Below are 23,445 nucleotides of genomic sequence, written 5' to 3'. Positions count from 1 at the left end.
GAGAATGTCTTTTATTAGGAAAACTAAAAAGAGAGCTCTAAGAGACAAAAAAAGAATACTAAAAAATGTGGTATTGATACATATTACAGTTATAGCTATGATGAAACTGAAAACATTTACAAGATCAGTAGTTAAGAAACAATAATATCATCAAGCTGTAGTAGCTCATCTGAATGTCTAGCAGACAATAATATTTATCCTTTTATGAAAACATCATCACATGGTACGTAGTGAAAAATATCAGGATATTAAAAGTGGATTTACTAAAAGTAGGCCAGTTAAACTATTTCTTATTTTCTCAGGTGAGTGAAAAAGAAGATTCTGAACATATCTGTAAGGCAGTTTATTCCAGAAGACAGTTCAAGGAAAATATTTTCACTACCCAGACCACATCTTAGACCAAAACTGTGACCAAAATAAAGAAATGGAGAGAGGAAGGGAAATGAAAATTGAATCTTTAGCTCAGAAACTGTGGCAAACACATACCCACAGACATACTTGGACACTGGTAAAAACTGAGATTTGTTGACATCTGTAAATATTAAGTATATTAAATATGGTGGCCCAATTATAACACTAGAAATCACAGTACTACACAAGGCCACATGCTTTTTAATTCCATCAGTAACAGATTCTGAGGAATGTTCTGAATTAGTTTTTTTTTCTATAGATGAAAAATGAAGAAAATATGAACAAAAGCACATCAAATCATTTTCACTGGGATCTAGATGACTGTCATGTTTTTTAAAATCTTCATATTGCTCAACTAGAAGAAATGTGTTGTTTGAAAGACCTTTGGAATTTTGAGTGAGGTGTAAAAAACCAGTATCTATATACTAGTTACCCTTACTCATAAATTAGAAAATACAAACACATTTTTTACAAGGGAAAACACAAATATCAATAGCCACAGAAAGAAAAAAATTGTGTTCTCAATCATCTCACAAACCGTTTCTGTTTCCTGGTCAAAGCAAGTATTCACTTTTAGTGTAGTATCATCAAGATGCTCATAAAAAAACTTTGTGACATCTAGCTCATTCAGGTTTTGATGGTATGTCTTCAGAATCTGGAAATAATATTAAATCTTTTGCCTGAGGATTACTTCCACATGGTTTCTTGGAGTAATTTTACAGTGTCAGTGTAATCATATTAGTCTAACACAAAAGGTGTTACTTTCAAGCTCATGATGCACACGCACCATCTGCCCATGGCAGTATTTGGATCTTTTTAGGATTACTGCAAGGACTACATGAACAACTGAGCTGAACAGAAGTAGATAATGTGTTTAGTTCAGCCCCCCCTATACTAAAGTTTCTAAGCTTGCTATAAGATACTGAGTGGTGCTCAATGTTGTAAGAGATGCTCTGGGCAAAATGGTTACATAAATATCTGTGATTTATGGCATGCTGCACACATCACTGATAGCTACGAACTCTCATTTCACATGTTAGCTTTCTGTCTGTATGTATCATCCTCTGGATTGTTTCCTCAAGCTATTTCCCAGTTTTTTTCTTTGAGTCTTCCATGTGTAAAGAATATAAGTGCACAATGTTGTAGGACCATCCATTTCCTAAGTGTCAGCTCTGAAAGACTACTTTTTTTTATTTAAGGTGCACTTCAAGCTGACTATAACTATATAAATCATAGTCTAGCAAAAAAGAACTTCCCTAGTAGACAAACATATTTGGAATGTATCAGTTTATTGCAACAGTTTAAAGTGGAAAAAATAGAATGATAAAAAGGAAAATGAAAAGGAAAATAAGGAAAAAATAAAAGGAGAAAAGAAAATGAAAAATAAACCTGAAATAATGCAGCTTAGTGAACACCATCAACTATTTCTGTTTTCACTCAATACTTCTCTTACTTTTCAACTCGTGTTGTTTGTTGTCTCTTTTATTCAACCAGTAGGGGAAAAAAAATTACATACAAAAATCCGATAAATTTTTGTCACAAATACTGTGCATTTATAAACTCTGTGTTTCACTGTACAATTATTTCTTGTTCTGAAGTTTCACATCTAAAATTAGATTTACCAAAGGAGGAGTAAAATACAGCAAAAGCTGTAAAGTGCTGCTCTGCAAAGAGTGTCTACTCTGTTAAAGATCAGCTTCTCTCTCCACATAATGAAACTTACAACACCATTCCCTTCACAGTGGGGTAGAAAGAGATGAAGACAGGAAGATTTATTTCTTCTCATTTAAAAAGGCTGCATAACACATCTTAATCAAAATAAATGGTGACAAGACTAACAGTAAACACAGTAACACAAGATTCACAGGAACAGTGACTTTAAGAAATAAAAGGCTAAAAGGTGTTTCCTCACTCTTCCTTTTGCCTGTTTAGAATTATTTTTAATTAAGAGTAACTACTAATTACTGTAATTTTGTAGGTGAAAAGAAACAGTGATGTATGTACGTGTATGTTAAGGTAACATGTACTGGCTAGTGAATGCCTGATGTTACATCTGAAACACAATTATGTGAATAAAGCAGTGTCGTATAGAAGAAATGTGTTTAAGAAAGTGTACAGTGGGGTTTCAAAAACACTAATATACAAATTTTTCAGTGGGTACTGACAATGCCTTATATCTACTTTCTACTGCAGTTTTGAGAAATTTGGAAATCCTTGGAGGGATCAACTTGTTAAAAGAGTTCTCTGTACATCTGATATGCTTTGAATATTTCACAAACCATTTTAAGATGTCAAAAGTCTATGTCAAGAGGAGAATGCAGTTAAGAAAGGACATTGCAATTGAGATGTCTTAAAATAATTTAAACTTAATGCATAGCTGAGATTGGTTCATTATACACAATGTGTTATTACACAGATGTTTACAGCACAGCCTTGTTATGTGGTGTGCACTGTACCATCTAGAGAGAGAACACCAGCAAAGCATTCCCACATTATCTAATCCCTGAGCAGGCCAGGTCCAATGACAGATATTTTAGATGATGCTTTATCTTTTGTCTCTAGCCTTGATGGATGTTGCTCTGCTTGGGCCAGCTGAAACGAAAAGGAAAGGACAAGATGATAACAGCTTGCTCAGTGGCGCATCACAACACATCAGTGTGGCGCTGTCCCACTTGTTACCCATGTTCTGCCTGCATGGAGCTGCTCAGAGTAAAGTAGATGCAGGAAATAAGAAATGTCAGTGCTCTCCATAGACCTATTGAAAAGATGTGTGGCTGGAAACCCCACCAGATGGAGAAGATTAAAGCAGAGTGATGAATGCCTTAGGAGGGAAAAGATATACCTTGGGAGAGGGTATTGATCACTGGTAATGATCTGTGATGGTAGAATGAGATAGGGTAGGTTGTGAAATAGAAAAAATATACAAGGATTTCAGGGTGAAAAAGTACAGTTTCAAGTAACTGAAATGTGAAAGAGAAGCCAGGATTTAACAATTTGAAGAATAATTAGAATACAGAGATTTCATCAGGAAAAAAAAATAAAAAAGACATGACAGATTCTGTTCTGGTTTTGTTAAGGTGTTGTCTTGGGGTGACCTTATGATGTGTATCCCATATTGCTGCCTATGCCCAGAAATTCCTTCCTGTGCCTTTCTATGCCTCTAAACTGAGCCTGAGAGGAGGAAGGAAAAAACTGAGCAAAACTTTTTCAAAGCAGTTTGCAGCTTGTTCAAGGTCACAGATAGCAATTTGTTTCCCAGCTGCGGCAGGGGAGGGAGGAAGCACCCGGATTGCTGCTCCCAGGACAGTTTTTGGCCAGTGGTTCAGCTGCTTTTTCTCCAGAGAGAGACTGAGAGTTGAATTTTCCCTTCTCTGGAATTTCAGATTTTCTCCCTTTTCTACTGGACTGCTTGATTGCTGTAACATCAGAGCACATCAGGAGGACTTTCCACCGGGCACAGAGGGCCTGGCCCTGGGCCAAGCTCCAGCTCTGAGGAGACCAAAGGGAGGACTCGAACGCTTTCCCAGGTTTTTCCTCCACAGCGAAAGATTTTACCATTTAACATTATTTTCCTTTCCCGTGTGTTTGTTAAATAAATAGTTTTATCATCTTCACTTTCCTTCGAGGAAAATTTATTTTTTTTCCCGAACCTGGTGGGGGAGGGGTGGTTGTGCCTTCTCTCAGAGGATATATTTCTAAATTTGGCCAAACCGGAACAGGTGTGTTGGTGGACCATATGTGAGGAAACTGTATCAGTAGTCCTTTCCTCGGTCTATTCTAGTTTTGTTGGTATACTCTACTACTATTGGTTTGCAGCACTTTATACTTCGTGACATATTGGAGTTGGTCTCTTTTAAGCTTAGCATTATTGTGGCTGATTACATATAGAGATATATATGTATGTATGTATACATAAAATATGTAAGTCACAACAACAGAAAAAGGTTGCTAACAAATAGATGTAATTTCTGGATTTTTGTCATATTTTTTACATTAGGCTTGGCAAATACAAATAACTGCAGTATTGGAAATATTTCTGACATGTACAAGCAATGACATTTCTCAGAGATGAGAGATAAAGGAGATTTCATAGCCTAATCTTCTCATGTCAAGCTGTTCAGAAAAGAAGAATCCGTATGAAAATATAATTTGACAGATAAAGTGTTCCTACCATGTTCCTGAGGAGAGGAAACATTGTTTCTTCTATGGTTAAATTTTCCTATCAAAAGTAAAAAAGATGTGCAACACATATATGAAAAAAAGACTAATGGATTTATATCACAGAACTGATCTCAGTACAGAAGTAAAGTTAGTTTAAACCTTTCAAGGGGTCACTCTGTGAAACAAATATCAATATAACAGGATTTTCACAGGCTCTTATGAGAACAAGTTAACCAGATATATCTACATGACTTTAAAACAGCGGGAGTGCACACTTCTCTCCAAAACACTACTGGGCCTGCATAGTGTCTTAGGTTACAATGTAAGATGTAACCAAAGGTATGTATTCTATCACCAGCTGTTGAAACCAGGTGGGGCAGTGTTCTTTATCTCTTCCATGACACATCCCTGATAACTCCCTCCAGAAGGATATCTTCTGTTAATGGGCCATCCAGCCTCACCGCATGGCTCATAAAATTACATCATCTCATTGTGAGATGCTCCGCCCAGGGGGAGGAACCAAGCATTGCTACCTGGATATAATCTGAGGTTTGGAGCACCACAGCCAGCCTCACCTACTGGATTCCCAGAGGACAAGAGCTACAAAACCACCACTGGACCTCCAGAGGAAGACCAGACCCTTCTACAGGATCACTGTTTCAACACAACCACATCTATGACTTCAGGAGGATTGCAGCCACCATTTAATCAGACTGCTACCACCACCCTGCCAGGCAGGGTGTCAGGTTGTACCCTGACTCTGTCAGTGTTTCTGTACTACTGCTTTTATTTTTAATTCTCCTATTAAATTGTAGTTCTCACAATTTTGATTTTGGGTCTCTCACTGGTTTGCTTGCAAACTAGTACACAGTTTGCAAATGCTCAGAAAAACAGAGTTTGTAGCTCAGGCTTCAACTATGCACCTTTTTACTGTTTATACATTGGTTAGCTGACTAAAATAGATAGGTCTGGTTTGGTGTTTGGGTTTGGTTTTGCTTTTGCTTTCTGTTTTGTTTTGGGTTGGGTTTTTTTTGGTTTGGTGTGGTTTGGTTAGGTTTTGTTTGGGGAGTTTTGTTGTTTTGTTTTGTTTCCTTTTGGTTGGTCTGGTTTTTAATGAACTCTTGTAATGTGGGGGAGATGATACAAGAAGAGGGAAGCATACTGCAAAACACTGGAAACAGATTTTCAAAATAACCACAGTGAAGCACTTGTCTTCTTAATTAATAACTTTATTTACTGTCATAAACCAAAGGTTATTTACAATTGGCTCTGTACATAATGCAGATAAAATCTATGGATGTCTCAAAAGTAATAAGCTCATTACTTCAGTGCACATGGGATAATTATGCTCACAGAAGTTACTTTGTTTTTTATGTCAAGCAACCCTGCAAAATGTCCAAAATATATCCAGAGGAAAAATTGGAAATAAACAAAGAAAGGACTCGAAAAGAGAAAAAGATCATTGTATTTTCTTTGATGAAAAAAACTTCATTCTCAGAAATGAATAATTATCTTCCTGCTTTTAGAGCTCTGAGATATGAAGTCCTTTCTCCTGCAATGATTCTGATATAGACAAAGAACTGGTAGAAAAATAGTATTCAGACACTAAGTTCTATTGCACATTAAGTTTTGATTAAATTAGCTTAATAACAAAAATATTAATTTCAACACTAATATTGATCAGTGAACAGTCTGCTGTGTCCTGTGATTTAACCATAAAGCTATACTGTATTTTCATCCTTCATATTTAGATGAGGGTAAAATCAAGGATTTGAAGAAGTGATTGGAACTGTAAATGCGTTTTTATCTCCTTTTGGGTGGTTATCATTCCTTCCCTTTAAAAATGAGGCTTCATTTTTGCATACCCTCTATCCTTTTACATTTGTATATGCTTCATATTCAGTTTCTGAATTATAATTTTCCTAAAACTCTTTTGATTTTGGAAGCCTTACACATTTGTAAAGCTGTAGAAGACTGTTAGGAAGGATACATAAACACATTGATGGGGAAATCTTCAGAGTAATACATTTCAAGATAATAAGATTAGGTAGGATTAGATTAGAGAAGAATTCTTGGCACTAATATAGAAAAAGAACTGCTATCCTCTTCTTTAGAGAGTCACCTTCTATTTGCCAGAATAATTTTATATAGCTCAATCCGATATTTTAGTGCTTTTCCTAATATTTTCTACTAAATTTATTTTTACCTTAAAGCATTGCGAGAATTGGAAACCCCATGAAAAAAAAAGGTGTAGGGATAGAAATAATTTTTAAAAAGCATGTATCTACAACTGAGATAAAATGACAATGTAAAAGAATAATAAATTATACTTTGTTTTTTAACAAGTACAGAGGACACAGTTAGTATTTTTAAAAGTAGTATCTCTGTTCATTTTCATTCAGACCAGTAGAAAAAAAGATATTGCATGCTTTAAATTCCGTGACTCAGACCTGATTGAATAAACTTGTTGTAGAAAAATCCATACACATAAGAATTGTTTCTGTGGGTATGGAATTGTTGTAAATAAGGATATGCATAAGTACCAAGTTTGTGCAGTTTCACAGAGGGTTTATAAGCATCATTAAAAATCCATAATAGCTTTTTGGTTGTTTTGTTTCTCATGACCTCTATTTAAATAGAACTTTTATTCTCTGAGATGAAGCTTAATAACAAGAAAACCAACAAAAGCTCTCCAAGGATTGGATGGGCTCAGGAAGTAGAAATGGTACTTTCACAAGCTCAGACCTCAATCTATGTCACTTGAGTCATCAAGTGAGCCATAATATACAAGAGACTACACAAATACCTGCAACTTTCAATGTAGTTTAAACTAGTCTGCTCAATAAAACTCAAATTTACTCTTGAATTTCCAGACTTCTACATCACTTGCTCTGAACTACATTTGCTCAATTGCCACACATTGGGGATTTCAATATATACTGTCCATTTCTTGGTATGAAAGTAGCCTGTGATTCCATTTTCACCCTATTTTAGGCATTCTGAAAAAAGAAAATAATATAAACAAAAATTATATTCATACATCTTAAGGCAGCTGTCATATCAAATAGCCAAGAGAAAATCCAAGGATAAGTAATATAGTTAGGCCTTAAGGCTAGAGAAAGGTCTCCCACCTTGTTTTATTTATGTGTGTCAACAGAGCTTGTGGTAACAGAAGGCTAAAAGCAGTGTTGGTGTACTTACTGTTGCTAATCAATTCAGTCTAAGTGGGATAATGAGATAACAGGAACTCATTGAGAAATTCTTTATACTCATAATTTTCTGTTCTGCTTACTTATGCCTCTTTGTTTCTACCAGCTGTCTCCCCATCAATATAATCCCATTTCATAGAATAACTTCCTGTAGTTTGCATACATCACTATGTATTGTGCAGTATGTATTACTATACAGTGCAGTCAGAGAGGAGAAAACGTGAGCCACCATTAATACTGCAGATAAAGGAATACCTGATACTGTGAGTAGTGATTTTCAAAGCATGGATAAGGTCTCAGATAGCTGCAGGTGGAATTTGTGGTTCAGACTAACTCTATTTTGATATAGGAAGAATTTTTTTTTACTCTAAATCATATATATTTTGCCATTAAATGCAAATTTATCAAAACTTTCTGTTGAGATTTGAAAAAATTGTAATACATTAAAACCTTTTTGCTGTTATGTTTTAAAAGCTTGCTCAAACTTGATACTCAGGACACCTACTTGCCCTGTTGAAAACAAATACATTTCACTATTTTCTTTCTCCAAAATGAGGACCTGGAGGTTACCACATAGGTAGAGAAGAACATCCTTTGATGTGAATGAGACTTTCTACATGTATTTGAAGGCAGAATTTTTCTCCGGTAGTAAATATTTCTGTAGTACAAAAATAAAATGGATAACATGTTCAAAGAGCAAAAAGGTTAGGTGAAGAAAAAGAGCAAAAGCTATAATAGTTTCCAGATTCTGCTGTGGCACAGGAGTTTATTTCTTTTGTATCTGACCTCACTGACAAGATCCAAGACTTAAAATTCTGAAAATTGGGCAGAGCCGAAAAAAAGTATCTACAGTTTACACTTTTTAATCTTAAAAGAAGCATGAAATCATATCAAGCTAAAATAAACAACAAGAGATGCTCTTCTTGCACTGACCTGTTGCAGGATATGGTACCCAATGATGGCAGAAAAAACATTCAGATCTGGGTACACACTGTAACAATATTCTAGTTTTAAGAGACATTCCCACAAATCTCAAAAATGTTAGAAGTTTTCAGTGAGTGTTTCTATATCTCACAATAGAGTGTGAAACAAAAAAAAAGTATTCAAACAATTTTAAATGTCATTGAACTTTTTTTCTAAAACTTCATTACAACAAATTCTACAAACTGTTTTTTATTACAAAATATGTCATATGAAAAGCTCTTTCTGAGCCATGGTCCTCCTCTAAATTACTAAAAAGTCACTGATGCGTGATTTATTGGTTACAGTATAATATCTCACTTCTACCATTCTTTCTTATGAAGGACTTAATAATATCTACAGACGATGATAAGAAAAGCTAAATATACCCCTTGGGAAAAAAAGAGGAAGAGAAACATATATAAGCACAAAATAAAAATTACTTTTCACAGTTCTTTATACACTCTATATTGGTTGTGAAATCTAATTTGTAACAATGGAACCAAAATATATTACTAATTGAATATTATTTTAGGTGTAGCTATAACTACCCTCTCTCAACCTCCCAGCCATTTCAGAAAATAAATGTATTGCTGTGTTTATCACAAAATAGAAATGAAAGGTTTATTCAACAGTAATTTTTCCCTATCTAGGATAACTCAGCATTTATTATAATGATACTCAAAGCAGGAATATTTTACAAGTCCTACACTTTCATATCCTATGATTGCATTAGTTTTCCCACAGAAATAAAGACTAGATGATCAGTAACGTCTGGAGAAACTGGTGCCCATAGCTATTAGATGTTGGAAACTGTGGACCAAACTCCACTCCTTTCTCTACTACAATCCTATTTTCCAAGTATCACATATGAAGACTTGGACTTGTCATGCCCATCCACCTGCCTGTGGAGAAAATCAACAAACCAAACAAAAAGGGAGAGAGAAAGAAAACAAGAAGGAAGAAAGACATGTCTGGCATACAATATTAGAATGAAGAAACACAATTATAGAAAAAAGCATACTGTGTAAGGGAGGAGGTGTGAAATTCAACTGTGTAACTGTATGGATTACAGTTTGCAATGAGTACCTGATCCACCTCTAAGCTTTCTGTGGCTTTTGGTTTGGTTGTTTGGTTGGGGTTGTTTGTTAGGTTGGTTTGGGGGGGTTTTTTGGATGCTGCAATCATGTTTTGCCTGCATAATAATAGATCCAGAGGAGGAACATCCTAATATGACAGTCATGTGTTTTGATATCAGACAGTGAACATGACAACATTTCTTCTTTAATTACCATCAAATATTCACCTAATGAACGTGTTTTAAGGACCAGATGTGAGCAGAACAAACCTTGCAACAGCATTTTAAAAAATACATTGAAAGCAAATTTAATATACAAAGGGATCTTTCTGAAAGAAAATTAGGATTATTTCCATTTGCAATGATGCCAGCTTATGCAGCTTTCTAGTATGATATCTCCACCTTTCATTTTATTCCCTAACATGCTGAAAATATCCCCAGACTTTTAGAATTAGTTACAAAGGCACATTTGGCAGACTCACCACCTTAGATAGCATAAATTTTAATCTGGTTCTGTAACCAAGAGAATCTTTTAATAAAGAGATTAAAATATTTAATTTTTATTCTTTGTGCTCAAGAGGACAATGTTTGACCCTGATGACTAACTGAAAGCTAAATTTTACAGCATTATACTGGATACTAATTAAATGAGTTGGGACACTTTTCCAGCAATGCAATAGTCAACAAAAAAATCCTCCGTATTAAAAAAACCAAAAAAATGGAAGGACTAAAGGAAATGGACAATGAAAAACACCCAAAAGTGCCTACGTAAAATCATCAGAAATTAAGTGGGAGATCATAACAGAATTAGATTAGAAATAAAGAGGATTATAATTTAATTAAATTGGTTTGTGGCAGAGTTACAGATCATTAGATTTTTTTTTGTTTCTTTGTTTTTGTAATATCCTATTTTGAGATAAGAGAGTTTTTCAGCAGGAACCGGAGTTGTTTACAAAGATGATGCAAAATTGTGTCTTTGCAGTCAACAATAGTTACTTGATTTGCAGCAGCCTTAACTAACATCCTCAGTCCTGAACTCTATTCCTCTAATAAACACACCTTGATGTAAATTGACAATATCCTCCCAAATAAAGCCCAATTTTTGCACCATGAGACTGTGTAAATGAATTATACTGCTTTAATGACATCCATACTAAGATCTAAATCTGATGCTTACCCAGAGTAAAAATATTTTACAGTCTGTGCTAGAATATCTAATATCACTTCCCTGTGTGTGTATGCGAATTTCATTTGTTTTTCTGACAGAGAACAATATCTGGCTTGGAAAAAAAAAAAAAAAAAACCAAAACCAAAACCTTGATAGTTCTTCCATTGCTCTTTTCTTTCTTTAACCAGCGCTGCATTTCTTGCATCATGCTTATAATGATGTGGTGAAACTCCTTGCTTCTAAGATTACATTTGCTCCTACTTAATTATTCCAGGAAAAGTATCCATGGATGGAATAAGCCATGCTAAAACAGTACTGTCATACTCCCCTTGAAGCTCTGACTGTACCAGAAAGGAATATTCGTTTCCATCAGACCAACTGATGGAACATCCAGCTGATCTCATGAGATAGCTACACAATTGCTAGAGCTGACACAGGATTGTGTGTGAACTCATACTTGAAAGGGAGAGGAGAGTAAAGAGAAGGATGGGCATGAGGAAGAAAAGGACTGGGAGAAAGGAGTGAGCAAGAGCGACCAAGGCTTTAAAGTAGCAATTCACTAATATACTGGCTTATGCCAATCGTGTAAAAGCTGAACAAGTTTCAAGGCTTCTAAGCATTACATTTAGGAAAGGGTGTTGGGTTTTCTGGCTTTTTGCTCTCTGGATAGTAGGAAAAGACTTTGGCAACACAGTGTGCTGATGAATTCAGTGCTTGATAAACTTTATAAATTTAATTTTTAAATTACCTGATATTTTTTGTCACTAAACACAAGCTATTGCACACCATTAATCACCAAGTTACATAATTTTGTTTTTTCAAGGAAAGGTAGCGAACAAGATGCCCACATGCTTACAAAATTCTTTTACGGTGAACTAAAGCACCCACTTACTTAAATCACAAACAGATCTGTACATTTTCTATTCTAGTTCTATTATCAGTTTTAATTGCCACATCACCAATATTGAGTATTGCGTAACTCTTTTATTTAAAATTTTGAAGGCATGTTGCTTCACAGGGCTAGTATGAAAAATATATTTTTGAAATTCTTAAAACAGCACATTTAAATCCTTCCAAACTAATCTAAATCACTTTTTTAAAAAAGAAAGAAAAAATGTCCTTAAATAAAGAAAATATGTTCTTTTTTTGTCACACACATACTTGTACCCTTTAAAAATATGAAAAATATTCCTTTCATTTACATCCTTATTCAAACTGTAGGCACTAAAAATTCAAATGAACCCTAATTAGAGTTATTATCATAGAGCTTCAGTAGAACAGTTCTCATCTATGTTAAAGAAGTTTCTAGTTCAAAGGAAAACTCTTTGCAGTGAAAGTCATGCATAATTTTTTTTCTCTTGTCAGAAATCAATCATGGTTTTGTCATCATTAAGGAGAAGAGTTGGCCTTTTTTAAGATAAAGGATGAAAGTACCTGGTCATTAAATACCCCTACTTAATTAAAATACCCCTACTGATAGGCTCCTATTTAAATTTATAAAAAAATTCTTCACCATTCTCCAATTGATATCAATAGGCAACAGACAAAAAATAACACCTATAAAGAAAATTAAACAGTGCAAAAGTATAGATATAAATTTCCACACATATCAAGATTTGGTGTGATATACATGACAGAGAAGGCAAGGTGATAATGTAGGTGAAATTCATCACTGTATAAAAACCCCACAGAAATAAACTTCCAACCTATTGTTGACAATGGAAATTCTATAATTCATGTATTAAGCTCAAGAGGTCATGCACACAAATTTGCCTAAAAATACTGATTTCCTAAAATCCAAATACTTAGTGTGTCACTATGTGCTTTTGGAGCTCATAAAATCGTAAGATAATCCAGGCTGATCAGGTAAACTTTGGGAGGTCTCCAATCTAACCTCCTGCCCACAAGAAAGAGCCTGGCTCTGTCCTCCTAATCACCTTTTCTTTTATATACATAGACAAAAAGACAAAAGTGACCGTGAGGGCCTGTGTTGTTCTTGCTCAACTTTACAAGGTCTCTGTGGGCCTGTGTCTCCAGCCTGCCCAGGACATTCTCTACAGCAGCCCTGCCTCCAGGCTTGTCAGCTGCTGTCCCTTGTTTGTTGTCATACTTAGACTTGGGAAATGTACCAGGGTACCTTCTGCTTCCTCCTACAGGTCACTGATAGAGACAAGAAACAGGCCAACTCCAAGGAAACACTCCAGAGGTGCTCCAGTTGTTACTGACCTCCAAGCAAAGCACCAGTCACCAACCACAGTCCAAACGTGTTTTCATTCATTCTCTATTACTCCCTGAGAGAACAAAGACTGTTACCTCCCAACACAGACTGCTGTGGGAGACCATGTCCAAAGCTTTTTTAAAGTCAAGAGGAAAAAACTTTTAAGATCTAATTCTTACCCATAGGCTTTTTTCCTCTTATCTCACATCAGAGCAATGAAACATTAGACAGAACCTATTAGCTGTTGTTGTACACAGCTAGAAAATAACAGAGAAAGCTCTTTCAACAGAATATTTTTTCTGAAATATTAGCACAATACGTTGGTTTTTAACTAGCTAAAGCAGATACCACCTTCTTTTCTTTCTTTGTTTTTCTTAACTTAGGCAGATTGCACTGAAGCCACCATCCACATAAGCCTTTCCAAGCTTTCTGAAAGGAAAAGGCATTTTTTCAGGTGATGTTATTAGTGGCAGTATGAAAGCCTGATAAAATTAAATGATTCACTGAAGTGTATTGAAAAAAACTTATCTCTCTAGGCTTCATTTCCTTTAGACAAACAGGAATCCACTGAGAAAAATTTGGGTTGGATATAGCACCAAAGAATTTTATTAATGTGTTACTTAATCATATTTATCCCACAAATTCTATTTCTTGCCTCTTTCATTATCTTAATTAGTCAAATGGAAACAAAACAGAACAAAATGCAGCATGAGATAAAGACTTCCATGAAACCAAAGAATCTTGAGCTATAAAGACAATTTTTGCCCACTGAAAAACAAACTGACTTCCTTTTTTGTCAATTAGATGATCATGTAATTCCAGCTGTAATTTATGTCCAGGACTCCAGTAAACAAATTACCTATTCCAATCTGTAATTCAAGGTCTGAAACATCTGGCTGTGGGGTACTTGGGGCCAGTGAATTTAGTCTTAAGATTTGACTTAGATACAGAAAATTAGATTACTATCCAAATACTCTTGGTATCTTGCTCTGGAAAATAATTCTGCTTCCCTTATTCATAAATAGTCAATGAAAGAAAAGAGCACACAGAACATACTCAGCAAGTATGTAGAGCTGTTTGGATATAAGCAGGCAATTCCTGTTCATGTTTTATGAAGCAGTCATCGCATCCTGCTTTTTCATACGTCAGGCAAAGGCATCAACAAGAGATGGATGGAAAAATGCACCGCAGGTTCATACAGAACATGGGAATGGACAAAGATGTGCACTGTGTACAGAGCAGGAAGACTTCACAGCAAGCTGGGAGGTGTCTGTTCTTTCCACCTGTTTTGTCTACTCTTTGAACAGGACAAAAAGGGAGGCTAAATTCAGTTGAGAGGAGACAAAAGTCTAGCTAAAGGAAGTGATGATTTTATCTTTGACTTCTGAGGAATGGGGAGTATATCATTATCTGTCTTCTACAATCTCTAAAACTTTATAAAATTTCTGGTTCTCTGTTTCTTGGTGTCTGTTTCTTTGGGTTTTTGGTATTTTTTTGGATTGGTTGGTTGGGTTTTTTGAGGTGTTCTTTCTTGAGGGGTGTATTTTGTTTTGTTTTCTTTAACTAAATTTGTGATCTAATCTTATCCAAGTCTCTCTCGTTACCTTAGCAAGATAAACACTTTTCTAATTTCAAATACTTTCTTGAACTGCACACAAAAATTAATTGTAGTTTCTTTAGAAAGCAGTGATTAAATTGTCAGGCAACAGTTTCAGTGCGGCAGTTTTTCTGACATTCTTCAAAAGGTGGAATTAAATCAAGCATTATCAGGCTAAGAGATCTTTTTATCTTCTCACTCAGTGTTACCTTTCAGTCTTGTAGCCTACAATATGGATGCTGAGTAGTCTTCCATAGCGCTTTTGCACCCATGAATCTTGTAGCGTACAATGCAACTACTGTTTTAGGCATGAAAGTATAAAGTTTCTTTGTTTTGAAAATGAAGCACAAATTTGTAAAGTTTACAGTTTTCAGTGATTGTGGTCAAAGACACCAGGCACAGCCTGATTTCAGAAACATTTTATAAATATGGAGTAATTCTACAAATATAATTCTAGACTTACCCCATGGCAAAAAGGAAAACATAAGCCATTGACCTGTATTCCCATAATCAATATATCACTGACAACATTTCCAATTAGTTATATGTATATATATACCCAAACTGGTTGCAAAGAATTTTAGGTTCATGTCTAGTCTGACTAGATGCACCGAACAAACCAAATCTTGAGGTCCAAAGGAAGAGCTGTTTAGACATCGCTAACCCATTGCTATAAAAGCTTGAAGTAAATGAGAATTTATATGTAAGATTATTTTACTAATAAATAAACAATCTGCAAGGGTATGTGGGAGAATAATATCTGCTCTTTTAAGGGTATCTGGACAAAGGAGCCATAAACAAGAATTTACAGAGGCAAACCTGAGTGACAATTGATAAGGAAAGTCATGATAAGAATAAACCCAGCCAATCACCCTAATTGGTGTGGAGGTGAGGTTTTGTTTTTCTTCCGTATGATTGTCTGAGTAATGACCTTGCAAAATTGGGATAAGGGAGAGAGACAAACAGATATAAAACCTGAACAATTACCCTTAATGGAGACAATAAGCAGAAATGTACCTGTTAATTCACACTAATTGATGGGCTACCAAGAAACTGCAGGCCATCTGAGTCTTTGCAAATGGTAAGGAGACAAAGAGGATACTGCAGGTGGGGAGGGCAGAGGGACTATGCCAACTGATGAATCAATGTGCAAGTGAAGGTAATCTGGGAGGGGGAGTAGACAGAAAAGGGTATAAAAGGGGCCAGCTTCATGTAGAATGAGACAAGTCAGTACACTTGTCTGCGCCTGATCACCAGTCTATCCAATAATCTCATCAATTCTTTTCTCAGTTCTCTCACTGCATGATCTCAGTCTCTATCCCATGTGTATGTGTGCCCTGCATGCACAGCTGGGGGACCCTGATCAGACTGAGTGTCAGGTACTGGAGCCAGACTGGGGTGCAGGCACCCCTGGCCCGTGGCGTCAGCTACTGCAGCAAGTGGGGTCTTAGCAACAGCTACTGAAATGAACTGGGATCTTTAACTTCCAGCTGCAGGGGCTGGAATGGAGTGTGTGTTCCCAAATCCTGCTTCTGGGAGGACTGGTGTGAGTGAGGGTTTCTGCACGGGCAGCTGGAGCAGGACCATGGGGCACAGCCTATGTGCTGGCTGCCAGCCGCTGGGGGCTGAGAAGTGTTTGTCTCTTACTCAAACCAGGTGAGTGTGCACTTCTGTGTGATTGTGTCTGGAGAACTTCCACTCAAATTTTAAACTGGACTCCACAGCAAGTAAAGGACCCTTTGTTTTAGGCCAGGGTAATGGGTTAACAGGAGGTCCATGTGCTGCAGGGGACTTGAGAATGTGGAGCTCATGAGAGATAAATTTGCCAGCGAGCATTGAACTGCACCAGCTGGTGAGTCAGGGACTGTGAAGCAGGTAAGGAGCCACTATCTGGGCAGGTGTGCCAGGAAGACAGAGTGTCCATGGTGGTACTGGAGGGACCTGTCTGTCTGTGTGTGCTTGTTAACTTGGAGAGCGTCAAAGAGAGTGGCAGGTAGAGAGGAGGGTGGGGCTGTGCTTCTATCACTTAGAGCAGTTAATTTGATGACTCAAAAGGACTCCATAATGGCTGTTCCCAGCATCCTGAACACACTCAAAAAGTTTGGAATTAACAAATATCAGTGTGAAGATGTACTCTCTGAAGTATATGGTACAGAGGGATCATAAAATTACCTAAGCTTTCCACACTTGAAAGTATTTCCTGTTATTTTGAGTGCTCTTGCAGAGAGGTTTTAGCAGTAACAAAACACAGTAGATAGGAGGAAAGAAAAGAAATGTGAGCAGCAGCATTTTCTCAGTGGTACCAAGAAAGCACTATGTTTTCAGAGTCTTCCTTCCTAGTTCTATGTGTAATTCAGTTAATGTTTCTGCTAGCTCCTGGACAGCAGGAAGTACAAGTGCCTGAGAACATTTATTTTAAACATTAAACACGGTATTAGCTGCATTAATCAGACACATGCTAGCATGAGGAGAGGGAGTGGAAGGGAGGCATGAAAGTTTCCAACATCTTTGATTGTGTTACAGCTAAAGAAACCTTGAAATATTTTATCCTCTGGCCTTACACTCTTCTGTCTCTTCATCTGTTATCTCACTGACAGCCTCTTTGAATCATCACTCTTAGCAGTCTCCTATTTTAATGCCCATCTCTCATTAGGTAGTAGACTGTTTTCCTCTTTGTCAGACTATGAGTACAACTGAAAACTGTTCATTTTTTTTTAAATAAGCTTTTTCAACAACACAACATGGAATTTAACTGTCTACCATTTTTCAAGTAAATATCATTAAAAAATTAAAACATTTTTTCATTATAGAAATGGAATTTTTTTCTTTAGAACCAGAGTTCAGTCACTGCACAGTGTGTTCCTCTGCCTTTGACATTTAGCAGCATGACTGATTGATAACTTAGCATTACTTAGGTACGAGATTAATCTCCAAGTAGATTCAAGAGAAGGAAAAAAGAGACATTGAAATTTTGCCTTTATACTTGAACTGCTGTAAATTAGAAAAGTAAAAAATGTAATTCATCAATTTTTATGCATTGACAGACAGCAGCATTTCTTTACAAATACTAAGAGAAGGAATAAGAAATCTTTAAGCCAAAACTTAATACAAATATTTAATTTGTATATAAAATATCTACAACATTCCTCATAATTTTTGAAAAATGCCCTGCCATCTAAAGAAAAATTAATTAGTATATGGGAACAACCATTAGCGTCTCACGTAGCATAGGAAATTCAGAAAAAATAACAGTTATATTATCCAAAGTGTATGTAGCAAATTTAAAATAATTCCACATTAAAAGAATTCTTAGCTGTTACAAGAAAAAAAAAAAAAGTACATTTAACCATATCAGAAAACCATTTGAGAAGTTTTACTTGCATTTGAAAGGGCAGAAATGGAGACACTTCTGTGGGCTATGCCTGTATCTCAAAACTGCTTGGAAAAAAAAACACACCACCAAAATGCCCACACTATCACAGAGGTTATAGTAGTCATGACATGCTATATGCCAATCCACTGGCATAGATAATGTTTCCTGGGACAGGAGTTGACAGGCAGTATGTCAAACTTGGGCCAGCATCAAGCTTTCTTGGACATGGTTAAATTACTATTAAAATTTATTTTCAGTGTTCGAGTGCACCACCAGCTCCAGCAGAGGACCATGACTGGACTCTCTGACTTTTATCTCTTCACCACCCTCATTCAGAGGATTTTGAAGGACTTCTCAATTAGCGGATCCCCATTTTGTCCCTTTTTCCCTCTTGGATGATGCAACACATTCAAGAATCAGAGTGACACCCTAAGTATATACTTCTGGAATATCCCTTCACATAAATAAAATCAGTCTTTAAATTATAAAAGAGCAATAGATTTTCCACTTAAATTGCAATTTAAAGACTAGTCTGTTCTTGACACAGGAGCAGGACAATGGATGAAATATCGTGTTAGTCTGCAAAGAGTATTTTCTAAATTTTGTTTTCGTCACAGTATAGCACTGCAGAAAACCAGCAAATTAAATAATTTTAAATTAAAATACAATGTATGGAGAACAAACTGATTAAAGAAATTCAATTCCCTGATTAAGACTTTAGAAAAAAAAATCTAGAAAACAAACATATCTTAGAATGAAAAGCAAGCAGTAAGTGAATGTAATTACATTCTTCAGCTGAATTCTCCATATATTAATATATTTTTACACAAAGTAAATACTTTCAGACCCAAGGGCTTGTCATCTAGTTATACAAAATTCTACCTATTAATATCATTGTAGATGAAAATGTGCTTGCTAAGTGAGCTATTGTTTAAAACAAAAAATCCAAAGGAGCTGCTTTGTTGTATCTTTCGAAAGGATGTTTCATTGTTTACAAGCAACGAATACTGAATCATAAAGCATTAGTAATGACTCAGAATGTCTTGATGCCTCATCTTATTTTCTTAACTATAAACCTATTCGGAAAATTTTGCCAGAACATTAGATGTGATCCACTGAGTTAAGAACATATTGTATTATCTCTTTTGAGAACTGGAATACATGTTTGGTTAGTAAAAGTAATTTGCTCCCATTTCCAAACACGTAATTGAATATAATTAGAACATAACTATCTCCTGTTTATAAGCATATGAAAACTATATTAAAATTCCTAATTAACTCTGAAAATTCGAGAGCCAGAAAATGCCAGAATTATAGTCTACCTTAAAGTGCTTTATGTTTTATGGTGTAAGTTTCACATCATGAACTGAATACTGTCACCAACATACTGCCCTCAATTAATTCAGTTCCTGAGATGGATGGTATTCACTGACTGTGGAGCTATTCAGTGCTGGAGTTTTGGGTTTTCTTATTAGTGTTGGGGGTTATTTTCTCATTCACTGTGTGGATCAATGCATTATTAACTGCACATTATCCAAATTATATTAATTTTGTCATGGGCTTTTCTGTGGTTTTCCTATCGCATCATTTATCACCACAATTCCCATCTGAGACAAAAATTACTTGAGATCATTATTAAAGATATTTAATGTATCAGAGGTGGGCATAGACAAATTTATGCTAAAATCATTGAACGTGACTATGCATTTGAGCCGCCTAATTTTTTAAAAGTTCTCAACAACATTAAGAGGCTTCTCATGTTCCTAGCACGAATGCTAAAATAGTTCAATTATTCATGCTTTCCAGAACCCAAGTTCCATCAACAGAGATATGGAAGACATCATTGACTTGCTGCAGGCACTTTGTTTATGGAATTTTCCTAGCACCACACAGCAAATTCACAGCCACAGAACCCAAGCGCTGCTCAATTGTCATGGACAAAAGTTTCTTAAATTCCGTAAGTGACATTTCTGAACAGACTGAACAACACTCTTCTCACAGTGCCCCAATTCACTACAACCTCTGGTTTATGACTTAGGAAAATTAGTTTTATTGCCAATCAAATCAGAGTAGGGTAATGAGAAATAAACACAAACCTTAAAGAACACCTTCCCCCAACCTCTGCTTACTTCTGGGGCTCAATTTCACCCCTGATTTTCTCAACTTCCTCCCACCAAGCAGCACAAGGGGTTGCAATCAGTTCATTGCATTTGTCTCTGCCAGTCTGTTATGATCCAGTTTTAAGGTTCTTAGAAATGCCTCTGCCTGAATTAAGGTGCAAACGAGACCACATGCCAGTGACAATAGTAAGGGTTTTTTTTGATGGTAAATATGAGAGAGAGAAAGAGAGAGAAAGAAAGAAGTAGAAAATAGGTGAGGGGGACAGAAGGAATGACAGGGACAGAATAAGGAAAATATCACCACTCCGTGGATCCCAGGGATGTTTGTTGATCCTCTCCAGCTGGTCTTATTGGTGGTGAAGGTCTCCCCCCAAAAGCACAGAATCTGATGGGTTTATATGCCCTTGAGCCAGGTAGCAATGTCCAGGCATGTCCCCCTGGGGTGGGGGTCAGTCTCTCACAGCAGACTCTGGGTCTGTTGCACCATGTGCAGTCCTGTGGGGCCAAGCCTCTCACGTGAAAGTCCCGTGGATGTGGCCTGTGGGGCTGGGGGTTCCACAGCTGGGCCACTTTGTGTAATCAGAGGATGGGTGTTTATTGCCTCTCACCAGAGGTTGCACCATGCACCCAAAACCTCCTCCTTCCCCCTCGGTTGTGGGGAGTCTGTGTAAACCTGGCCGGGGATAGCTGCAGCTGGTGGCTTTGGCCTTTTGTGGATGCAAACCTTTCCCTCAGCTCGAGATGATTGAACAATGCTTTATCTAGTCAACAGTTTGACTTTCAGTTCAAAGTCCCACCTTCAGGGAAACTTCTTCGGTTGTAGCTTCTTTATCAAGAGAAAAACTTTATATCAATGTTTGAGGCATGAACTATCTTCAGTCTCTGACACACTCCTTCCTCCTTGGGATAAGGACTCCTAACACATTTCCCCTGCCCCAGTGTGGAGTTCCTCTGTGAACTTCTCCAATGTGAGCCCTTCCCACAGGCTGCAATTTTTCACTAATTGCTCCAGCATGGATCCTTCTGCTGGAATACATATTTGGTTACTACAAGTAATTTGCTCCCATTCCCAAACATGTAATTGAATATTATTAGAACATAACTATCTCCTTTTTATAAGCACATGAAAACTATATTAAAATTCCTAATTAACTCTGAAAATTCCGGAGCCAGAAAATGTCAGAATTACAGTCTCCCAGTCTTCTGCTGGACAGGGGAGAAGCTTCTGGCAGCTTCTCACAAAAGCCATCCCTGTAGCAACCTCCACTCTACTACCTGGCACTATCACTTACTCAACTATGGTAGGACATGTGGATTCATAGGGTAACAAGTAATGTGACAGTTTCCTGCTATCAATGTCTGTATCTGATGCATATGAAGCTCGACAGCTGAGAGAAAAAAAAGAAAAGGAAGGTGTCTTGGGGTGACTTTATGATGTCGTATCCCCTATCATCGCTCTATGCCCCAACATGATTCCTGTGCCTTTCTGTGTCTTTAAAACTGGGTGCAAGAGAAAGAAAAAAAGTCAGACAAACTTTTCAAAGCTGTTTGTGCTCCAAGGTCACTCTATCTTCTCTGTGTGCTTCTGCGGCAGCAAGCACGGAGGAAGCACCCTTTTCCTGCTTTTCAGCCAGCTTTCGGCTCTGTTTATCTGGAGAGAGATGGAGCATTAAATATTTTTTTCTCCCTGGGACTTTGGCTTCTTCTCTTCTGGACTGTTCAACAATACCAGAACATACTGGGAGACCCTACACCACTGGCCTGGAGCAGGGCCTATGCCGACCCAGCTCCGAAGAGGAGAGAGAGAGACTACGTCCAAAGAAAGGCCTCTAAAATCTTATCAGGTTTCTCTCCCCAGTGAGAGGTTTTATTATTTAGCATTATTATTCTTTTCCCATTGTGCATTGTGTCTGTTAAATAAATAGTTTTTTCCTTTCACTTTCCTTAGAGGAAAATTTTTTTTTTTCCCAAACCTGATGGGGGAGGGATGGTTGAAACCTGCCTTCTATCAGAGGACATTCATCTTTGGACATTCCTCCTAATTTGTCTCAAACCAGGAGAGAAGGCCATAATCCAAGTCCTCAGTCTGCTTTCTGGATATTGCTGTGGTTCACTCCTTTCAGAGCCTGCTGGCTTTCCAACACTAAAACACACATACACACATGATGTGAAGAAGCAGGATGGTTATCCATTAACATCTGACTGACTGATTGTTATACAATTGAAATTTCATAGAACATTTTAAGTGGAATAATATTATAACCAGCTTCACTCAAGTCACTCCTAGACAGGAAAAATGTCCATATATTGGACATCTAAGACAACATTATCACAGATCATTTGAAGACTCTTTGCCCCTCTGAATCAAGTAATTTGTAAAACTCTTACAAAGCAAAATTACTTGAAGTATCTGCACAAGTAAATTAAACACCTGAGCTTTTGTCAACAAATTTGTGGATTTATAGACGAAACACTATACTCTGATACTGCTAAAGATTACATAAATTGGTCAATAGTAAGATAATAAATATTCTATAAAGAAACAGTATCTGAAATTGCATTTAAGGGAAATAGGTCTTAGAAAAAATATGTGACTCCAGAAATTTGCAATGAAAACTGATGATTTATTTCCGTACATACACGCACAAATTGCAAAACTATTCTTTACTGTTTTCCTCTTGAACCACGGGATCTACTTTAGTTTAAATGTAAAAATGACAGAGTAAAAGTTAAATTTATCTTGTGCACTTAGAATCTAGCACAGCCCCTTTCAGGTCTCTGATGAGAGCATCTTGTACAGAAAGTACTGCTTAAAGGCCTAAATCTGTGAGATTGAGAAACCCAATCTGCCTCTCTAACAATAGTAAATCTTGCTTAGTCTTTCTTAAAACAGTTTTTAAAATACAGCAAACAGATGGAATCTGAAAGAATAGGATTTGATGACCTAGAAGAAGATTTCTCATGCTGTTATGATTTCTCATAACACAGTGAGGTGGTATGGAATAACCTTGAGATCCTAGCCATCGCCCCTTCTGGTTACTGCAAAAATTAACACTGTCCTGGCCAGAACCAGGACAATGTCTAATGATTTTTTATTTTTGTTTGCTCTTTATCTTTTGTAGATATGTTGACTAAGATGGTATAACCTAG

General features: G+C 36.6%; 1 protein-coding gene across 7 annotated transcripts; it reads left to right on the top strand.

Moving 5' to 3' along the window:
• Nucleotides 1-5,185: 5,185 nt before the first annotated feature.
• Nucleotides 5,186-22,225, top strand: LOC116449556. 7 transcript variants are annotated; one of them, XM_032121201.1, is made up of 5 exons: nucleotides 5,186-5,318; nucleotides 15,576-15,690; nucleotides 16,293-16,458; nucleotides 19,982-20,132; nucleotides 21,890-22,225. In XM_032121201.1, exons 2-5 carry the CDS (start codon nucleotides 15,648-15,650, stop codon nucleotides 22,154-22,156), a joined length of 627 nt encoding a protein of 208 aa, XP_031977092.1. In that variant the 5' UTR covers nucleotides 5,186-5,318; nucleotides 15,576-15,647; the 3' UTR covers nucleotides 22,157-22,225. The 7 variants fall into 7 exon arrangements, 1 of the variants encoding a protein (XP_031977092.1); XR_004242446.1 differs by lacking the exon at nucleotides 5,186-5,318 and adding an exon at nucleotides 10,091-14,471 and having other exon boundaries at nucleotides 15,576-16,458; XR_004242445.1 differs by lacking the exon at nucleotides 5,186-5,318 and having other exon boundaries at nucleotides 10,091-15,690; nucleotides 16,093-16,458.
• Nucleotides 22,226-23,445: the final 1,220 nt, after the last annotated feature.

The sequence above is a fragment of the Corvus moneduloides genome, chromosome 1, assembly GCF_009650955.1.
Source record: "Corvus moneduloides isolate bCorMon1 chromosome 1, bCorMon1.pri, whole genome shotgun sequence".
In the NCBI taxonomy this organism is placed as follows: domain Eukaryota; kingdom Metazoa; phylum Chordata; class Aves; order Passeriformes; family Corvidae; genus Corvus; species Corvus moneduloides.
This window is presented reverse-complemented; position numbering and strand designations above follow the sequence as displayed.